The following is a 23,094-nucleotide window of genomic DNA, read 5'->3' as shown; positions in this document are numbered from 1 at the left end:
ATTGGCGCATCCATCACAGTAGGCTGTCTTTTTCCTTCTCCAGCTATTGCCTGTCACCATGGTCTGTGACATCACATTCTCCCGCCCCTGAATACTCCTGGGCAGGTTTACATAACTTGTGGTCATCTCTGGTTATAGCCTAAAGCTTTCATCTCTGACTGGCATTTGCACCTCTCCCTAGAGAGACTTGACAGGAAGACTTCTCTCTCCTAGCAGGGTGGGAAGGGAGCTCAGTGCCTATCACTCTGTCCCTCTGTGACAGTCCTTCCTGTGTAGTGTCTCCACTTTGAGGCAGGGCCTCACTAAAGACTCCTGTAGTCTCTCAGCCACTCCTGCATGAGCCAAGCCAAACCTCCTTGGTGCCCACACATTCCTCCCCTCCCCACTCCACACACCACATTCTGCTGCCGAGTTGGACCACCATCTGCCTCAGCCTGTGGCTCAGACCCACTAGAGAACAAAGTGCCTGGCCCTCTTCTGTTCCATTAAATTTGTGTGCTGTGTGTGTTTGTGTGTGAGGTGTCTGGAGGGAGGTCTCTCAGCCACTGCTGCTTTCCAGCTTCTCGCCTCCCATGGGATTACAGACTCCTGCATGCACCACTTTGCTTCTGGCTTTACATTGGTGCTAAAGAAGATCAAACTGGGGTTGTCAAGCACCTTTAACTGCTGAGATTCCTTCCCACCCCTTAACTTCAGACCCTGTCCAGCTGAGAGAAGAACAGTCAGCTAAGTACTCCATTCCTGCTTTCTCCTCCCAGAACATCCTCAGCCTGGGAAGGAGCTCAGGAGGGTGCTGGTGGTGACAGGTTAAGTGCTGCTGTCCCTGCCCAAGCCCTGCGGCTCTCCCAGGTTTGTCTGTCCTCTCCTTAGTAGCTGGGCTCATCTCCGCTGCTTGTCTCGTCCTTGGGCTCTGGGAGGGCCGCACCTCCAGAAGCCACCTGGTCCTAATTCCCTGTGTACTGAGGAAGTGCCCAGGGCACTGCCAGTCTCCACTGCGCATCTCACTCATCACCATTGCTGGGGAGGCTTCACAGAGACCTGCGTATACCCCTGGCTCACAGAAGAATCTAGAAATTATTGGAGATCACACTTCAGTGAGAAGCAGATTGGTACTAGGGTTCAGACTCCAGATTGTTCTTCTTTCTTCTCAGTCTCTTTACTGAAAGCTTTTCACTATCTCTAGATTTCTGACAATTTTTTTCTCCTCACATTTCTGTAGTGTCTCTGCCCTGCAGCCACTGTTTCCTTTACCCTTCTTCCTCCAACAATAGAGAGGACCAGGACTGGTGTTCCTAACTTCTGTAGCTGGTACCATCACAAGAAGTGCCCCAGTTGGAAACTAGGTGTTGGTGGCAATCAATAGCTGATGGTGCTGGCACATGCCTGTAATCCAGTACTTAGAAGACTGAGGCAGGTTTGCAAGCTTGAGGCCTGCTTGGGCTACGTAATGGGAGCCTCTCTCAATAAATAAGTAAGTGGCTAGAGAGATAGCTCAGTGGTTAAAGCACTCGCTTGCAAAGCCTGCTGATGCATGTTTTCTCCCAAGTCCCTGTGTGAAGGAGCGTGTAAGTAGCACATGTGTCTGAAGTTCACATGCACGAGGCCTTGGCGCACCCATGTTCACATTCTTGTTTTTACTTATTCTCTCTCTCTCAAATAAATACGTAAGTCAATAAATAAATCTTTTCTGATAAAACAGAACATTAAGCATTAAGTGTTCACCAGCCTGACCAGACCAGGCATCCGAATGGCTGGGCTCCCCAAGACAGCTCCTCGTGGCTCCCCTGGGGCCAGGCTCTGCACTTATGTCAGATGTTTGATTATGCGCTTTGGAGGCTGTAGGGTGGGCACTTTTATGAATAACTGGCATATGATGGGTTCAGAGATGCCTTGAGGTAATGAGTCATGTTTACACTTATCACAAAAGAAAAACGGTTTATAAATTGATGACATAAGAACTAGAGTTTGCTGGGCGTGGCGGAGCAAGCCTTTAATCCCAGCACTCGGGAGGCCAGAAGTAGGAGGATCACCAGGAGTTCAAGGCCACCCTGAGACTGCAGAGTGCATTTCAGGTCAGCCTGAGCTACAGTGAGACCCTACCTTGAACAAAAAAACCTAGACTTTGATATTTGTCTTGTTTTATTGATGCATGTGTAAGTATTCTTGGGGGGGGCATGCACATACCATGTACATGTGTGAAAATCAGAGCAGTCTCCTTCCACCTTAAGACCTGCTCTCTTGTTTGCCACTAGGAACACCAGGATAGTTGGCCCCATGACCTTTGACAATCTCCTGACCCTGCCACCCAGTGCCGTGCATGGGGATTACAGCGTGTAGCTGGGCATCTGGACTCCTGGTTTCTTGCCGTCCCCACAGGGTCGTGCCAGCACAGTGCCACATTTGCTGCTTTCTCACTGTTCATTTCTTCAGTCACTGCTGAGCCATTGTCATCTTTCCCTTTTCTTGCTGGAATAACAAGACGAGGGAAGTCACTGCTGGCCTCTCAGCACCCCGGTCTCAGTAAGAGTCAGAATGACACCATCAGCATGGTGGTCAGTTTCCTGACACATGTTTGGCCCAGGCCCCCTCTGAGGACCTACACTACCTGTGAATTTTAAGAAAAGCAACAAATTTACCACACAACGTATATATCACTAAAATTACTTAGTACTTCTTAAAATGTTCTTGGTAATACTGAAAGTATCCTGATGGTAACCATGGAATGTGTGGGTTTAAGTTTGCAGTAAACATGTTTCGCACCTTGCCACCCTCCTCCAATCCTACGGGAGCAGAATTTGACCCAGAGGAAGATGAGCCAACGTTAGAAGCAGCCTGGCCTCATCTGCAGGTACTGGACTTGTTGTTGACCTAAATAAGAGGGGGTACAGTTGTATAGGTGGTGTTCCGAGGATCTGATCTAAAGTGATATCTAGTCTAAATATGCTTTAATCTACAGCAGAGACAGAGAGGTTGGAGGAGGGAGGAAGGGAAAGAGAGTATGTGTATGCGTGTGTGTTTGGCTGCACACAAGCTGCAAAGATGTGGACACATTGCTAGACTCAGCGGCAGTACCCACCCTGCCGATAGCCATTGGATCCGTGCTCGGAGGACTTCTGCAGGTGTGCTTCCAGTTTTCAGTGCACAGCTGTAACATGCACCTCTGGGCACCCCGGGCTCCTTGCTGACTGAGGATTTGCCCTAATGCATCTGTGAGATGCAAGGTGGACTGCCTAAGCGGTTAGCACAAAAGGAGCCATCACCATGTGCGAGTTGGAAGAAGCGAGTCCCCAGTAAGAGGGTCGAAGTAGAAGTGAGAACTCAGAGCTCTGTAAGGAGCCACACAGTCCCCCTCGTGCAGCTGGTCTCCACACAGAGCTCATGAGAGTCCATCCGTGCAGCCCAGCCCAGTACTTTTAGAAAGGGAACCAGAGTGGCTGTGCTGCGGTATCTGCATCTGTCACAGCATACAGTCCCAGAGTTCTGTCTACTAGGCTGTGCACCACAGTACTGCTGGACACTTGGAGGTGATAGGCTTTAGACCACACCCTGGAGCCTCGTCTGTAGCCACTGAGAACCCTGGGCTCCAATAGATGCCTTGGAAAGCATCTTGCTTAAATGCCATGTAATGAATAGTCTGTGGTTTTTACTAAAGAAAATAATGACATCTCCAGTTAAGCTAAGCCACATAATTCAGCTTTGATTGTGTGGAGATATGTTTCTTAAAATCTAATATTTTCAAGCAAATAATGACTTGACTTAAGGTGTATCTTAATCTCTACTTAATAAATACCATGTGATCTGACTTACTGTTGTTTTTTTCCCTCCTAGCTTGTTTATGAATTTTTCTTAAGATTTTTAGAGTCTCCAGATTTCCAGCCTAATATAGCAAAGAAATATATTGATCAGAAGTTTGTTTTGCAGGTAAGGTACCAATTATCTGTAAATGCAGTAGCCTTGATCTGCAGAGCAGTAATTCCCATTGCTAAATGTCTGTTTCTCTCAAAGCTTCTAGAGCTCTTCGACAGCGAAGATCCTCGAGAGAGAGATTTTCTTAAAACTACCCTTCACAGAATCTATGGGAAATTCTTAGGCCTGCGAGCTTACATCAGGAAACAGATAAATAATATATTTTATAGGTGAGTCCTCAATTGCTTCTGCATGTGGCGTTCACTTTCCCCCAGTGCCTATGGCATCAGGAACAGAGGAGGAAGGAGGTTGAATGCCTACCACTCATATTCAGGCTGACCAGCCTCCTTGCCAAGTTTGGTTCCCCCTTGCTTCATCACACACCCTACCTTTGCTTGTGTTGCCGAAGTGTCCAGCTGACCTACATGTAGATGAGCCATTTCTGTCCCTGCCACCTGGCGTTACCTCATCTTCCCTCTGAGTCACAGAGAAGACGTGAGGAGAGAAGGGAAGGGGTGTGAACTTATCTGAGCAATTTGGGGACTCTAGCTGAGCACAGGACAGAAAGCCCTGCCTACAGGCAGAAAGAACAACTTGCTCATGTAGGCCCAACCCTGAGCCTGTCAGCCGCAGCTCAGAAAGCACACTTCAAAGCCTAGGTGCAGGGGCTGCTAACAGCTCACTCCCCCGCCTGCCCCTGCTTCCAGCCGTTCTCATCTGTGGCCAGGCCTCGTGATTCTAAAGACTTAACATCCCAACTGGGTATTATAGTCCTACACACAGGTAGCAATCCCAGCACGTGGGAGGCAGAGGCAGGAGGATTGCTACGAGTTCCAGGCCAGCCAGAGCTACACTCACACGATGCCCAGAGGCTGCTGTGCCACTGCCGTCTGGCTGCTGGTTGGCCTTTGTGTTCTGTGCGCCCCAAGCTGTGTGGCCCATGAATTCTCTCCCAGGCTGCCTTCCCCAGCCCGGCCCTGGATCCTGTGCTCACGGTGTGGCCTTGGGTCACTGCTTCTCCACGCGTAGCCCACAGTGGCCCAGCTAGAGGGTGATGGAAGAAACTGTTCACATAGCTCGTACTTATCCCCGAAAGGCTTACTATGTGGGCAGTTTATTTTAGAATTCTGGCTTCTTGGTTTGACTTCCAACTTTAAGACATCTGAGCCCAAGGAGCTAACAAATCTTAGCTGTGATGGGGACTATGTGACAACAACCATCTGAAATATTTTTTTGTTGGTGGTGGTCTTTTCGAGGCAAGGTCTCCCGTTAGCCTAGGCTGACCTGGAATTCACTCTGTAGTCCCAGGGTGGCCTTGAGGTCACTGTGATCCTCCTACCTCTGCCTCCCGAGTGCTGCTGGGATTAAAGGTGTGCTGCGATGAATGAGTTTTGCGTGGCCTGGATTCAGGGTTGGGACCAGGAAGGCATGGCCACAACACTCCTGGGGCTATAGCGCCACCCTCTGGCCATCCAGGCCTGTAGTCACTCGCGTTTGGATCTGCTCCCTCCTTGTGTGTCCAGTGGCCTGTTGTGTTGTTGGAGCCACTCTCTGACTAATAGCTTTCCTTTGAACACCTTCATGCTCCCCATATCTGCACGGTGGCCACAGCCACCCCTAACTTGCCAGTTACAGTCAAAGCATGATGTCCTTCCACATATTCCAACCCAGTTTTGCATTTCTTAGTACAGTGCTTCCTTTTGTTGCTTGATTGATGTCTTTATCTATCAAAACATGCACATGATTCTAACACAGAACAGGTATGATATAAATTCCAGTCTTTTAGTCCTAAATTTAAGGCTCTGCCTATAGAAGTAGGTTTTATTCAGATAGCAAACCTTCAGATCTGTTGGAGACTTGCATTAAAGTAGCAGAAACAGTGTATTCCTTAAAGAGCCTTAACCTCATTGTTGAAATCCTTATTATTTGGTTGTATCCACATAATTTAGTTCCATTCTTGTAAAAAGTTTAAAGCTACAGTGTGGAATTTTTGTGTTTTTTTCCCATAGGTAATTTTTTCTGTGATTATCTTGAAATACACAATCAAAAATAAGCATACTATTTATATTTCCTAATTGGCTGGGTCTTTATTTTTGTTTCATGTGAGGAAAACAAACTAGGAAGAGGCTCAAGAGCAACTCTCTCAGTGCGCATAGTGCTGTGCAGACAGACTGAACACTGCTTGCTCAGAGGCCCAAACACACAAAATTTGAATTCTTTTGAAGCCAGGCATGGTGGAGCACGCCTTTAGTCCCAGCATTTGGGAGGCAGAGGTAGGTGGATCACTGTGAGTTCGAGGCTACCCTGAGACTACATAGTGGATTCCAGGTCAGCCTGGACCAGAGTGAGACCTTATTTCAAAAAATTAAAAATAAAAATATTTTAGCCATAGGCACACTAAAAATTCAGTGTAAAATTTACTTTCTGGCTATGTGTAAAAGGTAATTGAATTGAATAGTTGAATTTCCCTGGATCTGTTAAGTTTGAAATAAACCCTTCCTCCATATTTGGTTCAGTTAACTGGAGTGTTAGGCTAAGGTTCCTGCTTGTTCTCATTGAGTCAGTTAGTAAATATGAGCCAGGCAGTGACTCCCGCTGCCTGCCCTGTCAAAAGGGAGGACTAGAGGGAGGCAGGCAGGGCGGGCCAGCCAGGCCTTGTGCTGCCTCTCAGTCCTGTCCTCCAAACCAGATTCAGTAGGGCTAGTTGGTTGATATGGTACCTGCTAGGACTGCAGCGTTCAAGGCAGCTTCTCCCAGCAATGACTGCTGTACATCTGTCCACATCACCTCTGTGGCTGTGTTTGGGGCTTCCAGGTGGTGCCTTGGTTTTGGTTTGATTTGGTTGGTTTTGGTAGTGGTTTTGGTTTTGGTTTTGGCTTTTTGAGATGGAGTCTCACGCTATATCCCAGGCTGACCTTGAACTAGCAGAGTTCTTCTGCCTCATCCTGCCTAGTGTTGGGATTACTCAGGAACCAGCACACCCAGCTGCAGTGTGTCTCCTCACCAGCACCAGCCATCTCCAGGAAGGGAAGCAGCAGAAGCTTCCAGTCCTCCTCGGAGTTTGGCCTGCAGTTGACTGGCCTGCAGTTGATGGAAGTTAACTTCCACCCTTGTATTGTTGAGGAAGGTCACAGGGTCACCCCATCTTCCCAGGAGAGGAAATAGAACCCACCTCTTTGTTAAAGGCACAGGACACAGAAGATTCTGAGAGGCCATTCTAGCCCAAGCTTCAGATGACCCACTTCCTTTTCTAGTGTTGAAAGAGAAGCATTCTGGCTTGCTCCAAATGACTTGTTTGTTTTGTTTTGTTTTGTTTTGTTTTGTTTTGTTTTGTTTTGTTTTGTTTTGTTTTTTGAGGTAGGGTCTCACTCTAGCCCAGGCTGACCTGGAATTCACTATGTAGTCTCAGGGTGGCCTCGAACTCATGGTGATCCTCCTACCTCTGCCTCCCAAGCGCTGGGATTAAAGGCATGTGCTACCACGCCTGACCTAAGTGGGCCTTTCTGGCTTCTCTCCCATGTTGTCTTTCTCTGCGAAATAAGAATTAGCCTTATTTTCTAGTATGAACTTCAAATAGGGTTAAAACAATTCAAAATTAAGAACGTATCAATACAAATCTAGTGATGTGGGTTTGAAAAGCCTCCTAGCACAACAGGAGCTCTCTGCCCTCAAGACATGTCCATCCCTATCCTTTAGAAGCTGCGAAGCTGGGAGGTGTTGTTCTTGGTGTGGCTGCGCTGGCTCCCTGGTGCTCTTCCTCCGGGCTTTCTTTTCTTGTTCAGAGGGTTGTCGTCTCCCTGCCTGTTACTCAAGGCCCAATTCTAACTGACGAACCGTTTGTTCCAGGTTTATTTATGAAACAGAGCATCACAATGGCATAGCAGAATTACTGGAAATATTGGGAAGGTGAGTCCTGTTACTGCAGTGAGTGGCTGGAGGGAACTGGTACCAGAAGGATCCCGCTCCCTCCCCAGGCAAGACCATCTAAACCATCCCTAAAAGAATGGAAATAGAATTTCATGTACAGTGAAGATGGGTGATCTCTGGGATTTAGAACACACCAAAGGATGAATCTCTCGTTGTGGCTCCGTAGGCACAGCCCACTTCACACACCTTACTTAGTACCTTTACTGTGGAAACACTGCGATTTCAATTTTTTTCCTCAAGAGTACTGTTAAAAACAGAAGGTCGATAATACAGGCTTATTAGAACATATTATATATTTGGGGTGTTGAGTAAATGTTAATATTTTAAATTACTTCTATTTTAGAGATTTTTTATATGCATACTGACAATTAAAATTTCAAAAATCTTATCATCATAATCTGAATAAAATTATTGCTTGCTGTCACTTAAAAAAAAGACCTGTAGATTTTCTTACATAGGCAGCCTAGCCCCTGTTATCAAGAGCTTCTTGGGGTAGTGAGGTAATAAGCTTAGACTGCTCCTCTCCTGGGCCTCTCTGAGACTCTGTGTGCACTAGCAGCGTCTAGTTCTGAAGAGCCCTGCAGTGAACACGCCCACCCCGTCCTTTTATGGAATTGAGGGTCCCCTGCACATGGGAACCGGCAGTGTAGTCTGGTGGAGCTGGTCCTCACTGAGGGTTCTGCACAGGGTCCATCCCCACAGCATGGTGTAGTGTGGCCGAGGACGTCCTTCCCAGCTACATGCCTCTGGGTGGTGTGAGCGGGGTAAAGCAGATCTCGGGGCTGCTGCACTATTGCACCGCCCCACTGTATTGCTTCACCCCTTCCTCCAGCATGGGGGTTCACCCCAGGTCTTGCCCATGTGCATGAGCATGTCACTGTCAGCGGCGCAGTGGGGGCGTGAGTGCCGGAGCGAGGAGCACACGAGAACGGTTGTCGCTGCTCTGCAGCTCTCATAAACGCTGTGTCCCTCCCCTCATCCTGAAAACGTGCTGATCAACTGCTCAGCGCTCTAGACAGGCACTAGTGTTTGGAGGGCCTGGGTGTACCCTCTTCTTGCAGTGGACCCGCACCAGCTCTACACACACCCACACTGGGGTAATGAGCTCGGATCACTCCTAGAAAGTGGGAATCCTAAAGGATGGTGCAGGTGTGGAGACCCAGAGCTGAGATCCCTTAGTTGTCCAGTCTCTCTGCCTGTTGAAGAAGAAAGACTGGGCTGGAGAGATGGCTTAGCAGTTAAGGCACTTGGCTGCAAAGCCTGAGGACCCAGGTTCAGTTCCCCAGTACCCACATAAAGTCAGAAGCACAGAGTGGTGCATGCGTCTGGAGTTCTGTTTGCAGTGGCTAGAGACCCTGGTGCACCCATTCTCTACCTTCCTGCCTTCATAAACATAAAATTTTTTAAAAAGAGGAAGGAGGACTGCCTCCAGGAGCTCCTGCTGGGAGCAGCTTCCAGTGTTCTGAGTCACGCCCTGCAGTTAGAAAGATAAAAACGGCTGTGCTTCCTTGAAGGCCTTTTTTTTTTTCCTATAAATATCCTCCTTTTATGAAACAGATTTTGCCTACTTACTTTTCATGCCAAAACCAAAAAACTGAAAGAAAAACAAGATATTTGATTATAATCTGAAATTTATAAATATTCCAACTGAATTCTCTCTTCACAGTATAATTAATGGATTTGCCTTACCGCTGAAAGAAGAGCACAAGATTTTCTTGCTGAAGGTGTTGCTACCCTTGCACAAGGTGAAGTCTCTGAGTGTCTACCATCCCCAGGTGAGGGGCTGGAGCCCATGCGCAGATGCCCTCTGCCTCTCCCATACTGTTGTACTGATGTCACTGTCAAGGGTCCGGAAGTAAATCAGAGTCAGGGACAAAAAGAGATTTTAGGAAATTTGGGAGAATCTCTAGAGTATTGAATTATACAGACACAGGAGGGCCAAAGGTAGTCAGGATTGATTTCTGCCTGGAAGCCTCTCCAGTATCCTCTAAATACCTAATACCTTAAAGACTAGAGACATCGACACAGCCAGTGAGATGGCCTGGGATGAAGCTAAAGGCCGTCACTCTGGGAATCTGGCTGCTGAGACTCCTGACTCGTGTCTCACTGTATCCCGACACCCAGCGCCAGCAGTGGAAAGGCTCCCACCCTTAGCCCCGCCCCTGAGCTCGCTCTTGCTTGGCTGCCACAGGCCCTGACATGAAGTAGGGCATACTTACATGTTAAAAGTGCATGGAAGGCCATGACGTGGTGGCACACACCTTTAATCCCAGCACTTGGGAGGCAGAGGTAGGAGGATCGCTGTGAGTTCAAGGCCAACCTGAGACTACATAGTGAATTCCAGGTCAGCCTGGACTAGAGTGAGACCCTACCTCGGGGGAAAAAAAAAAAAGAAAGAAAAGAAAGAAGGGAGGGAGAGAAGGACTGACTAGAGAGATAACTTAGGGGTTAAGGCATTTGCCTGCAAAGCCGAAGGACCTCGGTTTGATTCCCTAGGACCTACATAAGCCAGATGCACATGGTGGCACATGAGTCTGGAGTTCATTTGCAGTGGCTGGAGGCCCTGGCACGCCCATTCTCTCTCCCTCCCTTCTTTCTCTCTCACTCTCTCAAATAAATAAATAATTTTTAAAAAAAAAAAGCTTAAACAAGACCCTGTTTCAAAACAATAAAAAAGATTTTGGGCTGGAGAGATAAGTTAGCAGTTAAGTGCTTGTCTGTGAAGCCTAAGGACCCCAGTTCGAGGCTCAGTTCCCCAGGATCCACATTAGCCAGATGCACAAGGAGGCGCACGTGTCTGGAGTTCGTTTGCACTAGCTGGAGGCCCTGGCGCACCTATTCTCCCTCTGTCTATCTGCCTCTTTCTCTCTCTGTCACTCTCAAATAAATAATTTTTTAAAAAAGATTTTATTCTACCAGACCTCCTTGGGCGTTAGTAAATGGATCCATATTCTTCCCCCACCCTTTTAAATACTTATTTATGTATCTGTCTATTTAGAAACAAGGTCTCATTTGTCCCAGACTGGCCTTAAACTCACCATGTAGCTGAGGATGACTTTAGATTTCTGATCCTCTTGACTTTACCTCCCAAGTAATATGATCACAGGCACATACATGCCACCATGCCCAGTTTTATACCATGTTGGGAATAGAATTCGGCTTCATGCATGTTAGTCAAGCAGCTCTACAAAATGAGCCATTAGATTCTTTTCTGTATTTTTTTATTGACAACTTCCATAGTTGTAAACAATATCCCATGGTAATTCCCTCCCTCCCCTGACTTTCCCCTTTGAAACTCCACTCTCCATCATATCCCCTCCCCCTCTCAATCAGTCTCTCTTTTATTTTTATGTCATCATCTTTTCCTCCTGTTATGATGGTCTTGTGTAAGTAGTGTCAGGCACTGTGAGGTCATGGGTATCCAGGCCATTTTGTGTCTGTAGGAGCATGTTATAAGGAGTCCTACCCTTCCTTTGGCTCTTACATTCTTTCCGTCACCTCTTCCACAATGAACCCTGAGCCTTGGAAGGTGTGATAGAGATATTTCAGTGCTGAGCATTCCTCTGTCACTTCTCAGCACCATGGTGCCTTCTGAGTCATCCCAGGGTCACTGCCATCTGAAAAGAGAAGCTTCTCTAACCAAAAATAAGAGTAGCATTAATATATGGGTATGAACATTAAGAGAAGTGCTTACTGGGCAGTTTGGTGAGCATAGTATGTGTATTTAGCCAGACAGCAGCAGATGTTATACCCTTAGGGCTCATGACTACCCCTGTTGTAGGTTTTCAGTATCAGGGATGTATTCCCTCCCATGGAGCAGGCCTCCAGTCCAATTAGAGGGCAGTTGGTTTCTACCATGACAGATGTGCCACTATTGCACCTCTTGGCTCATTTGGCCTGGCTGGCCAAATATAAGGCTTGCAGCGTCCAGTGTTGAGTATCTTCACTGGTGATTTTTCTCTCTCCCGTTGAACTACATGCAGTATAGCTTTCTCCTGCTTTCTGTCATCTGGTCTACATGGAGGAGGTTTTCAGCTCAACTCCAGCAGGATTTCTTAGTGGCCTTGTAGCCCAAGTATGCGGAGTCCTCAGCAATAGGATCTTACCATCTATTCCTGATGGGAAACCAAGGGCCTCAGCAATGGCCTATAATAAGTGCCCCCCCCCCTTTCTATTCTCTTTATATCTCCTTTCTGGCTTACTGGCCCGTGCTACTGAGTTTTCTTCCTGCTCACACAGAAGTCCAGTCATTTGTAACTAGGATCCAAAATGAGAGAGAACATGCAACATTTGGCTTTCTGGGCCTGGGTTACCTCACTTAGTATAATCTTTTCCAGATCCATCCATTTTCCTGCAAATTTTATAACTCGTTAGATTCTTTAGTTGATTCAACAGCATTGGCTTCCTAGAAAATATTTTACTTGTTTTCTGATTGGCATTCTCTAGTGATATGTCCAGTTGGTTTGTTACCACACTAGCTGTTGAACAAAAGGACTTACAGAGGCTAAGCATGATGTACACACCTGTAAGATTGACACTGAGACAGGTTAGTGCTGCAGGTTTGAAGCCAGCCTGACATACAGAGCAGGTACCAAACCATTCAGGCTGACGTAGAAAAACCCTGCTTAAAAAAATTAATAAGCTGGGCATGGTGGTACATACCTTTGATCCCAGCACTCAGGAGACAGAGGTAGGAGAATTGCTGTAAGTTCAAGGCCAGCCTAGGACTACAGAGTGAAGCTTGAGCTAGAATGAGGTGTAACCTTGGGGCGGGGGGGGGGAGAATACTTCAGAGATTTGTAACAGAACGCTGACGTTAATTTTTTCCCAGCTACTACATTACTTGTTGATTCTAATCTCCACCCAAAAACTGAACCTCAGGGCTAAGGAAATGGCTCAGTAGATAGTGTTTATCACACCAGCATGAGGACCTGAGTGTGGATCCTCTGCAGCCATGTAAAACCCAGACACAGAGAGGCACACTTGTAGTCCCAGCTTCTGAGAGGGGGAGTAGGCAGTCCCTGGAACCCACAGGCAAGGTGATTTAGCCCAGTCAGTGAGTTAGGAACTTAGTGAGACCCTTTTCAAAAGATAAGTTGGAGAAAGACTGATGAAGACACTCAATTTTGACTTCTGGCTTCCACAGCATGCACACTAACACACATGTGACCCACACATATATGAACATATATATATATATACCATACATGTATACAAAGAAAGAGAAAAGAAAGGTCCCTTATCTTGCTATATTCACTTGTTGGTGGCTGTAGCAGACAGCTTCAGGTTTGCTGAGATGAACTTCCAGACCAGACACAGTTATGGAGGAAGGGATATTTATTGAAGCTTACAGATCGAGGGGAAGTTTCATAATGCCAGAAGAAGGATCAAGCAGAGAGAGAGAGAGAGAGAGAGAATTCATAAACCCTAAAAGTCAAAAGCCACAGCACACTTCACTCCAGCTAGGCACACTTTGCATATCTTTAGATTGAAATCTGAAACCCACCACCACACCTAAAGGTCCACCCAGCCAGGTGGCTGCAGAATGCAAACTACAAACAAATAAACAACTGAATATATTGGGAGCCATCTATTCAAACCACCACAGTGGCCGTAGTCTGAAAGATATTTTCTAATTGTTTTGGGCTTTTTCTTCCCTTATACTTTTGGTTCCATCACAAACTGGTAGGGAGGGATTGTCCCTGAGAAGAGCACTCGGAGCCTCCCTTGGGGTCTCAGGTTGGGTGGCACTGCTAGACAGCACCTAAGCCATGTTAGGTCCTTTTCTTGCCAGGGGAAGGTGCTTTTGTGATTCTAGAAGGAGCCCAGCAGCATTCCCATGCTGAGGTGAGACCGTAACGCTCTGTGTTGTCACTTTTCAGCTGGCGTACTGTGTTGTGCAGTTTTTGGAGAAGGACAGCACCCTCACTGAACCAGTAAGTGTGTCTCAGCGTGTGCCCCACTGCACGTGAGCAGTGGCAGCTGTCGTCCGCATTGCTGTGCAGACAGCTCTGTCGCCCTCGCCTGCAGATGAGCACACAGGCTGGGCTCGGTCCTCTGCCAGAGGTCTGCAGAGTGTGGTCCTTTCAATTGCAAGAGAGTTAGCGGTGGTGGGCGTGTCCCAGGCTGTGCAGCCGCAGCACAGTCAGGGGCACTGCAGCAGGCTTGAGAACCTGGTTGACATAAGAGCTGCTTTGAGGGCTGGGAGATGTCTGAGCAGTTAAGGTGCTTGCCTGCAAAGCCTAAGAACCAAGGTTTGATTCCTCAGGACCTGTGTAAGCCAGATGCACACAGTGGCTCATTCATCTGGAGTGTCTTTGCAGTGGCCACAGGCCCTGATGTGCCCTTTCTCTCTCTCTGTCTCTCTTTCTCTATCTATTTCTCTCTCTCTCTTTCTCTCTCTCTCTCATTCTTTCTCCCTCTCTCTCAAATCAGTAAATAAAATATACAAAATATTTCTTTTTTAAAAAGCAGCTTCTAACCTGGAACCTCTCTCCAGGTGAGGGTGGAAATGTTTTTACATCATTGAATGACAAGTGGTGTTACATTGCTGCCTTTGTGTAGATTTCTTTTTTATTGTTGTCTTGTTTTGTTTTTTCAAGGTAGGATCTCACTCTAACTCTAGCCTAGGCTGACCTGGAATTCACTCTGTATTGTCAGGGTGGCTTCAAACGCACGGCGATCCTCCTACCTCTGCTTCTCAAATTCTGGGATTAATGGCATGCACCACCACACCTGACTTTTTAGTTTGGATTTTTTTTTTTCAAGGTAGGGTCTTGTTGTAGCCCAGGCTGACCTGGAATTCACTATGTAGTCTCAGGCTGGCCTCAAACTCATGGCGATCCTCCTACTTCTGCCTCCCGAGTGTTGGGATTAAAGACGTGCACCACCATGCCCAGCCTGGATTTCTAATATTTGTGCATTTTATTTATTTATTTTTTTTTTAAAAAAAGAGCTTGTCAGATGCCAGTGTAAATATTTGAATTCACTTTTTCATATTTTTTTTATTTATTTGAGAGTGAGAATGGGCACACCAGGGCCTCCGGCCACTCCAGACACATGCACCACCTTTGCATCTGGCTTTACATAGGTCCTGAGAAATCAAACCTGGGTCCTTTGGCTTTGCAGGCAAGTGCCTTGACCTCTAAGCCAGCTTTCCAGCTCACTTTTTTTTTTTTTTTTTTTTTTAATAGAGAGAATGGGCACACCAGGATCTCTAGCCACTACAAAGGAACTCCAGATACATGTGCCATCTTGCACATCTGACTTACATGGGACCTGAAGAATCAACCTGAGTCCTTAGGCTTCACAGGCAAGTGCCTTAACCACTAGGCCATCTCTCCTGCTCTGAATTCACATTTTTAACAGCTTTATTAAGATATAGTTGGGGCCAGGCGTGGTGGTGTACACCTTTAATCCCAGCACTTGGGAGGCAGAGGTAGGAGGATCGCCGAGAGTTCGAGGCCACCCTGAGACTACATAGTTAATTCCAGGTCAGCCTGGACCAGAGTGAGACCCTACCTCAAAAAACAAAAAACAAAACAAAACAAGATATAGTTGGGGCTGGAGAGATGGCTTAGTGGTTAAGGCACTTGGCTGCAAAGCAGACCTAGGTTCAATTCCCCAGGACCCACATAAGTCAGATGAATAAAATGGCACATGCGTCTGGAGTTCATTTGCATTTATAAGCCTTTAATCCCAGCACTTGGGTGGCAGAGGTAGGAGGGTCACCATGAGTTCGAGGCCACCCTGAGACTACATGGTGAATTCCAGGTCAGCCTGAGTTACAGTGAGACCCTGTCTCAAAAAAAAAAAAAAAAATTACAAAATAAATAAATAAGATACAGTTCACAGAGCTGGGCATGGTGGTACACACCTTTAATCCCAGCACTTGGGAGGCAGAGGTAGGAGGATCCCCATAAACTCGAGGCCAGCCTGAGGCTACATAGTGAATTCCAGGTCAGCCTGGACTAGAATGAAACCCTACCTCAAAAAAAATAAAAATAAAAGGCCAGAAGTGGTGGCACATGTCTTTAATCCCAGCACTGGGGTAGCAGAGGTAGGAGGATTGCTGTGAGTTCGGGGCCACCCTGAGACTACATAGTGAATTCCAGGGCTACCTGAGCTAGAGTGAAACTCTACCTCAAAAAAAAAAAAAAAAAAGATACAAGTCACAGGTTGGAGAGATGGTTTCGTGGTTAAGGCACTTGCCTACAAGAACAGAGAACCCAGATTCAGTTCCCCAGGACCCATGTAAGCCAGATGCACAAGGTGGCACATGGTGCTGGTGTTGGTTTGCAGTGGCTAGAAGCCCTGACGTGTCCATTCTCTATGTGTGTGTGTCTCTCTCTCATAAATAAAACATAAAGAATAGATACAATTCACATATAATGCACTCTGTCATTTCAAGTGTTCAGTTCAAGCTCCGTACAGTGTCTCCCACCTATCATCTCAGTACTCAGGGCTGAGACAGGAGGGTTGCCATGAGTTTGAGGTCAGTGTGGGCTACATAGCAAGACCTTATTTCAAAATAGGAGGAGGGCTGGAGAGATTGCCTAGTGGTTAAGGCCCTTGCCTGCAAAGGCTAAGGACCCAGGTTCAGTTTCCCAGGACCCACGTAAAGCCAGACGCACAGAGTAGTGCATGCACCTGGAGGTTTTTGCAGTGGCTGGAGGCCCTGGTGCACCCATTCTCTCTGTCTCTTTTCTCTCTTATTTCTCTCTGCTTACAAATAAATAAAATATTAAGAAAATTAAATTAAATTTAAAAGCTAGTCCAGCCAGGCTCATTGGTACATGCCTTTAATCCCAGCACTCAGGAGGCAGAGGTAGGAGGATCACCGTGAGTTCAAGGCCAGCCTGATACTACATAGTGAATTCTGGGTCAGCTTGGGCTAGAGTGAAATCCTATCTAAAAAAAAGAAAGTTGGTCCAGTACATGAACCTGGTTCAGAAACAATGTCCAGTAAAACAAAAGAGCCAAATCAGTGGCGTGCAGCTTGCCAATTGCATATTTTTTTTCACCAAATAAAATCCATCTGGATGCTGGGCATGGTGGTACACGTCATTAACCCCAGCACTAGGGAGGCAGAGGTTGGAGGATCAACAGGAGTTCAAGGCCACCCTGAGACTACATAGTGAATTCCAGGTCAGCCTGGACTAGAGAGACACTATCTCAAAAAAAAAAAAAAGAAAGAAAGAAAGAAACATGACAAGTGAAAAGGAATGGTGTCTCTAAGAAGTGATTCATGTCTCTTACACTGTGTTTCACAGAAGAATATCTATTAAATAATGCTGAACTAAAAGTAGGAGGGAGAGGCCAGGCATGGTGGTGCACACCTTTAATGCCAGCACTCGGGAGGCAGAGGTTCGAGGATAGCCATGAGTTCAAGGCCAGCCTGAGATGACATAGTTAATTCCAGGTCAGCCTGGACTAGAGTGAGACCCTACCTTGAAAAACCAAAAAAAAAAAAAAAAAAAAAGAAGAAGTAGTAGTAGGAAGGAGATCATTAAATGGTACACTTTCAAAAATAATTCCTCTTACAGACAGTTGTGTTAAATAAGATTTTTATGTCAGTTTTTTTTAGATAGAGTCTTATCAGTTAACATCTGCCTCCTTCAATCTTTTTGACGTATTTTAGCACAGTTGAACGTGGGGGTGGTGTGTAAATACAGAGGAGTGGTCAATTAATTTGAGAAGTAACTGTGTAGATATGTGTGTTGCCAACAACAAAAACTGCTACTTCTCCACTAGAATACATAAGAAATCGGTCTATAAGTCTGGTGTGGTGGTGCACGCTTCTAGTCCCAGCACTCGGGAGGCAGAGGAAGGAGAATCACCTTGAGTTCGAGGCCAGCCAGAGACTACATAGTGAATTCCAGGTCAGCCTGGAATACAGTGAAACCCTACCTCAAAAAAAAAAAATTTGCTTTAAATCAGTCTGTAGATCCACTTAGTCTGCTGATTTACTGAAATGGCAATCACTAAAGAAAATGGGTCACGTAAAACTGTTGTTAAAGTATATATAATTAGAACTGTTCAACTATAAAAGAAAAGGCAGTGATTACTGGATCTCTGACCCTGCTTACAAGGCAGACAGAACCATCTCATTTTGTTCTGCAGTGGGGACTCCTTAGTGAGAATGTCTCTTCCTTCACAGATGTTGGCACCTCCTGAGCATAACTTCCTGTGTCATTTCTTTCCTAGGTGGTAATGGCACTTCTCAAATACTGGCCAAAGACTCATAGTCCAAAAGAAGTCATGTTCCTTAATGAGCTAGAAGAGATTTTAGATGTGATCGAGCCCTCAGAGTTTGTGAAGATCATGGAACCTCTTTTCCGGCAACTAGCCAAATGTGTTTCCAGCCCTCACTTCCAGGTACATGGGTTTGTGGCAGCAGGAGGTCTTGTGCTTTGGTTCTTGTGTGATTTAAAGATCAAATTTGAGGGCTAGAGAAATGGTTCAGCAGTTAAAAGTACTTGCTTGCAAAGCCTGCTGGCCCAAGTTCTGTTCTCCAGTATTTACATCAATCCAAATGCTCAAGGTGACTTGTGTGTCTGGAGTTCATTTGCAGTGGCAGGAGGCCCTTGGGTACCCATTTATTCATATTCATTCATTCTCATTCTCATAAGTAAATCAAAATATTTTTAAAAATAAAGGTACAAAGCCGGGTGTGGTGGCACACGCCTTTAATTCCAGCACTCAAGCAGCAGAGGTAGGAGGATCACCATGAGTTCAAGGCCACCCTGAGACTACAGAGTTAATTCCAGGTCAACTTGGACCAGAGTGAGACCCTACCTCAAAAAACCAAATCAGTAAATAAATAAAATAAAGGTACAGTTTGAGCTTTTACTTTAGACACACTTCAAAATAAGATGCTAAGGACTTCCGGTTAAGATGGTGGCATAGGAACCACGCCAAAGCAGCCTAGGGGAGAAAAAGGAAAAAAAAACAAAAAACAAAAAACAGCAAAATACATGCTTCTACTAAAAAGTGAGGTGTATAAGAAATTACCAATGGCAGCAGAGAAATAGGAGAGATCCAGAGCACCCAGAGTCCACATAAGCAGGCAGAAGCGGCTCCAGCAGCAGCAGCACCAGGTCCGCAGGGCTGCAGGAAAAGCCAGGTGAGATTCTCCACTCACACCAGAGCTGCTTGCAAACTCAAGAAACGTAAAGAACCACAGCGAACAGCAGAGGAGCAGATCTCGAGGACCAGCGGGAGAACTAGAGCCACCATCAACAGCCTCCCCTCCCCCAATGCGAGCAAGCACCAGAGACCTTGGGAAGGGAGATCACAGCACCCAGAACTGGCAACCAGAGCAGTGATCCAATGACCCAGCCAGCCTACTTGAACCCACAGTGCACCAAAGAGGGACCCAAGCAGGAGCGCAGCATAACTGAGACCAAAATCATCCCAAAAGGTAACTGTGATTACACCAGGTCAGTACCCGCCAAATAAGCCTGGTATACAGGCCTTACCCAGAAGTGCTAATTGAACCTTCCATATCAGAATAAATTATATGTTAAATCTGATAGATGGTCAGATTTGCCATTCTTAAATAGGCTTGTTATTTGTTGATTCTTGATTTATAGTGGCTTTGTTTCCTCTTCTGTTGTATATTAGGGAAGGGTCTTACTTGCTCACAAGCTGACTTGGAACCATCAACAGACCAAAAATCTTAACCTCCTTGTTGACAGGATTAAGGGTTTGGGGCACCACACACCCTAAGGGATAGTGACTGTGTTAGAAGATCTGGTTGTCATAACCAACTCTTGTATAAATACTCTGTGCTGTTTTTCATTGAATATGTACATTGTTTAGTTAAATTTTAGAATCTTCCTGTATTTTGTTCCACTCAGCCTACTTGAATACTCTCGTAGCAGGCAAACCCAACATCAAGGGTCACTTTTGTAGATACTCTAAGAGTCTTAAGAGCCACACCTAGCACCTTAAGCTCTACCCTGAAGATATATAACATCAGATTGATCGATACATCTAATAATACTGCAGCTAACTAGAAAATCCAAACATTAAATTAATCCAAGGTGCAAAAATATGTACATTATAACATAAGAAACACCAAAAATCAAGACAGTATGAATCCACCAAAATGTATGCATGCATCAGAAATGACCTCCAGTGAGAATGAGTTAGAGGAAATGCCTGAGAAAGATTTCAAAAGAATGATTATAAATATGCTCAAAGAGCCGGGCATGGTGACGCACGCCTTTAATCCCAGCACTCGGGAGGCAGAGGTAGGAGGATCGCCATGAGTTCAAGGCCACCCTGAGACTACAGAGTTAATTCCAGGTCAGCCTGGACCAGAGTGAGACCCAACCTCAAAAAAACAAAAAAAAAAAAAAAAAAAAATGCTCAAAGAAATCAAAGAGGAAATCAAAGGAATGAAAAAGGAAATCAAAGGAATCAAAGAAGACACAGGAAACCAATTTAATGAAATAAAGACATAAATAAGGAAATAGAAATAATAAAGGAAATTCAGTCAGAATTACTAGCAATGAAGAACACAGTTAATGAAATAAAAAACTGTAGAAAATCTCACCAGTAGAATGGATGAAGGAGAGGACAGAATATCTAAGCTAGAAGACCAGGTGGCAGATCTAATACAGTCCAACAAAGAGAAAGACAAACTAATAGGAAAGTATGAATGGGAAATTCAAGATATTCATGGCACTATGAAAAGATCAAACATAAGAAGTCAGGGTATAGTAGAAGGAGAAGAATTTCACTCCAAAGGTATAGAGGCATTTTCAACAATATCATAGAAGAAAACTTCCCCCAAATTGGGAAAGAGGTACCAATGCAGATAGAGGAATCCTTTAGAACACCAACTAGATAAAACCTGGAAAGAACCTCTCCTCATCATGTTATAATTAAACTATGAAACATATTAACCAAAGAAAATATATTGAAAGCAATAGAGAGAAAAATCAAGTTACCTACAAAGACAAGCCCATCAGGATCACAGCAGATTACTCAACACAAACTTTAAAGGCTAGAAGGGCTTGGAGTGATGTATTCCAAGTTCTGAAAGATAACAACTGTCAACCAAGGTTACTTTATCCTGCAAAGCTATCTACTGAAATAGAGAAATAAGGACATTCCACAAGAAAAGTAGGCTAAAGGAATATTTGAAGACAGAACCAGCTCTACAGAAAATACTTGAAAGAATCCTCCATGCTGAAGAAAAAAAAAGCACACATATAAGGAACCTGGGGGGGAAAAAAAAACAATACTCAAGTACTAGTTAATACAAGAGAGCAAAGGTAAAACCGGAAGAACTACAAAAAGATGGCAAAAATAAATACTCACCATTCAATAATACCTCTTAATATCAATGGCCTCAATGCCCCAACCAAAAGACATAGGTTTGCAGACTGAGTTAAAACGCAGGATCCTTCAATTTGTTGCCTCCAAGAAACTCATTCTACAAAGGATGGACACTATCTTAGGGTGAAAGGTTGGAAAACGGTGTTTCAAGCAAATGGGCCTAGAAAACAAGCAGGGGTTGCTATCCTAATATCTGACAAGGTAGACTTCAGCCCAACATTGGTTAGGAAAGATAAGGAAGGTCACTTTATATTGATTAAAGGCACACTCCAACAGGAGGACATTACAATCCTAAACGTATATTGCTCACTGTGCATGGTGGTACACACCATACCACAAGCACGCATGAGTCTCAGGCAGGGTAGTGAGTACCCGTCCAGTCTGGCCTACATAGTGAATCCCTGCCTCCAAGTACCTTAAACTTCCGGGTTTTTTAATCCAAGCTTAAAATGTTATATATAAGTCTACTTATAGATAGGTAAGCATGGCCGGGCGTGGTGGTGCACACCTTTAATCCCAGCACTTTGGGAGGCAGAGGTAGGAGGATTGCCGTGAGTTCAAGGCCACCCTGAGACTACATAGTTACTTCCAGGTCAGCCTGGGCCAGAGTGAGACTCCACCTCCAAAAAAAAGATAGGTAAGCATGGGCCAGGCAAGGCAGCACACATCTACAGTCCCCACACTTGGGAGGTAGAGACAGGGCAAGTAAGTGTGAGGCCTGCCTAAGCTATATAGGAAACTGGCTCTCAAAAATAAAAAATTAAAATTAAAAAGCAACCAACAAACGGAAAAGCAAAACTATAAGGCCTTGACCTCATAAACAAGAATCATAGAAAACCAAAAAAAAAAAAAACAAAAACAAGCCGGGCGTGGTGGCGCACGCCTTTAATCCCAGCACACGGGAGGCAGAGGTAGGAGGATCGCTGTGAGTTCGAGGCCACCCTGAGACTCCATAGTGAATTCCAGGTCAGCCTGGGCTAGAGTGAGACTCTACCTTGAAAAACCAAAAAAAAAAAAAAAGAATCATAGACCCTGTGGGTGTTGCATAGCTTCAATCCCAGTACCTAGGAATTTAGAAGGCTAAGGCAAGAAGATTGCAAGTCTTAAATCCACATGGGCTACATAGATCCTGTCTCAAAAAAAGAAATAAAAAACTCCCAGAAACTGTAAATGCTGTTCATACTTTAAAAAATATTTTTGCTGGGTATATCTCACACCTTTAATCCCAGCACTCAGGAGGGAGAGGTAGGAAGGAGTATTGCTGTGAGTTTGAGGCCAGCCTGAGACTACACAGTGAATTCCAGGTCAGAAGCGTGTGCTATTTTGTGTGTCTGGCCTTACATGGGTACTGGGGAATCAAACCCAGGCCAACAGGCTTTGGAAGCAAACACCTTTAACTGCCGAGCCATCTCCCCAGCCCGTATACTGTCCCTACTTTATGATTAAATGCATGCTTTGTGTTTTCATGTGGGCCCTTCCTTCACACTGACGCGTATCCACCCGTCCTCTAAAGCTAGCCTCCTCACCTCACCCCTCTGAGAAACTGGTCCTGGTTCCCGAAACCTGCACAGCTGCTGCCTCCTGCCGTGCTGCACCCACCCAGCCTGCCAGGGCTCAGGTAGCGTTGGCGGGCTCTCCTGCTCCCAGCCCTGCAGGTGGCTGCCACGCTGCACTGCGGGTGTGGTCATGGGGAAGGAGCAGCTCTGCCTAAAGGAGAAGTGTTGGTATGGGACCAGCCACATGTCTTAGTGGCTGTGTGAACGTTGGTGGCTCTGAAGAATGTACACTTATGTGCCTGTAGACTGGAGAAAGACAGAAAGCAGGGCAGAGGAATGGACAGTTGCCATCCAAAGTGGCAAGTATAGATGGAGGGTTGGGTGCCTGCCTTGCAGCTTTGTGTGTTGGAAAGCT

At 45.7% G+C, this 23,094-nt stretch overlaps 1 protein-coding gene across 10 annotated transcripts in view; it reads left to right on the top strand.

Annotated features, from left to right (window-relative positions):
- Nucleotides 1-23,094, top strand: part of Ppp2r5c (protein phosphatase 2 regulatory subunit B'gamma) — a 169,214-nt gene that overhangs the window by 125,072 nt on the left and 21,048 nt on the right. For all 10 annotated transcript variants that reach the window (XM_045154882.1, XM_045154873.1, XM_045154876.1 and 7 more), the window contains 7 exons: nucleotides 2,738-2,848; nucleotides 3,829-3,921; nucleotides 4,006-4,136; nucleotides 7,753-7,812; nucleotides 9,500-9,608; nucleotides 13,716-13,769; nucleotides 18,040-18,210. In XM_045154882.1, the coding sequence (XP_045010817.1) occupies nucleotides 2,738-2,848; nucleotides 3,829-3,921; nucleotides 4,006-4,136; nucleotides 7,753-7,812; nucleotides 9,500-9,608; nucleotides 13,716-13,769; nucleotides 18,040-18,210 (729 nt within the window). The remainder of the gene's footprint in view (nucleotides 1-2,737; nucleotides 2,849-3,828; nucleotides 3,922-4,005; nucleotides 4,137-7,752; nucleotides 7,813-9,499; nucleotides 9,609-13,715; nucleotides 13,770-18,039; nucleotides 18,211-23,094) is intronic.

Source organism: Jaculus jaculus, chromosome 7 (assembly GCF_020740685.1).
Source record: "Jaculus jaculus isolate mJacJac1 chromosome 7, mJacJac1.mat.Y.cur, whole genome shotgun sequence".
Classification (NCBI taxonomy): Eukaryota; Metazoa; Chordata; class Mammalia; order Rodentia; family Dipodidae; genus Jaculus; species Jaculus jaculus.
The sequence above is the reverse complement of the archived record's forward strand: the minus strand, read 5'-3'. Positions and strand labels throughout refer to the sequence as shown.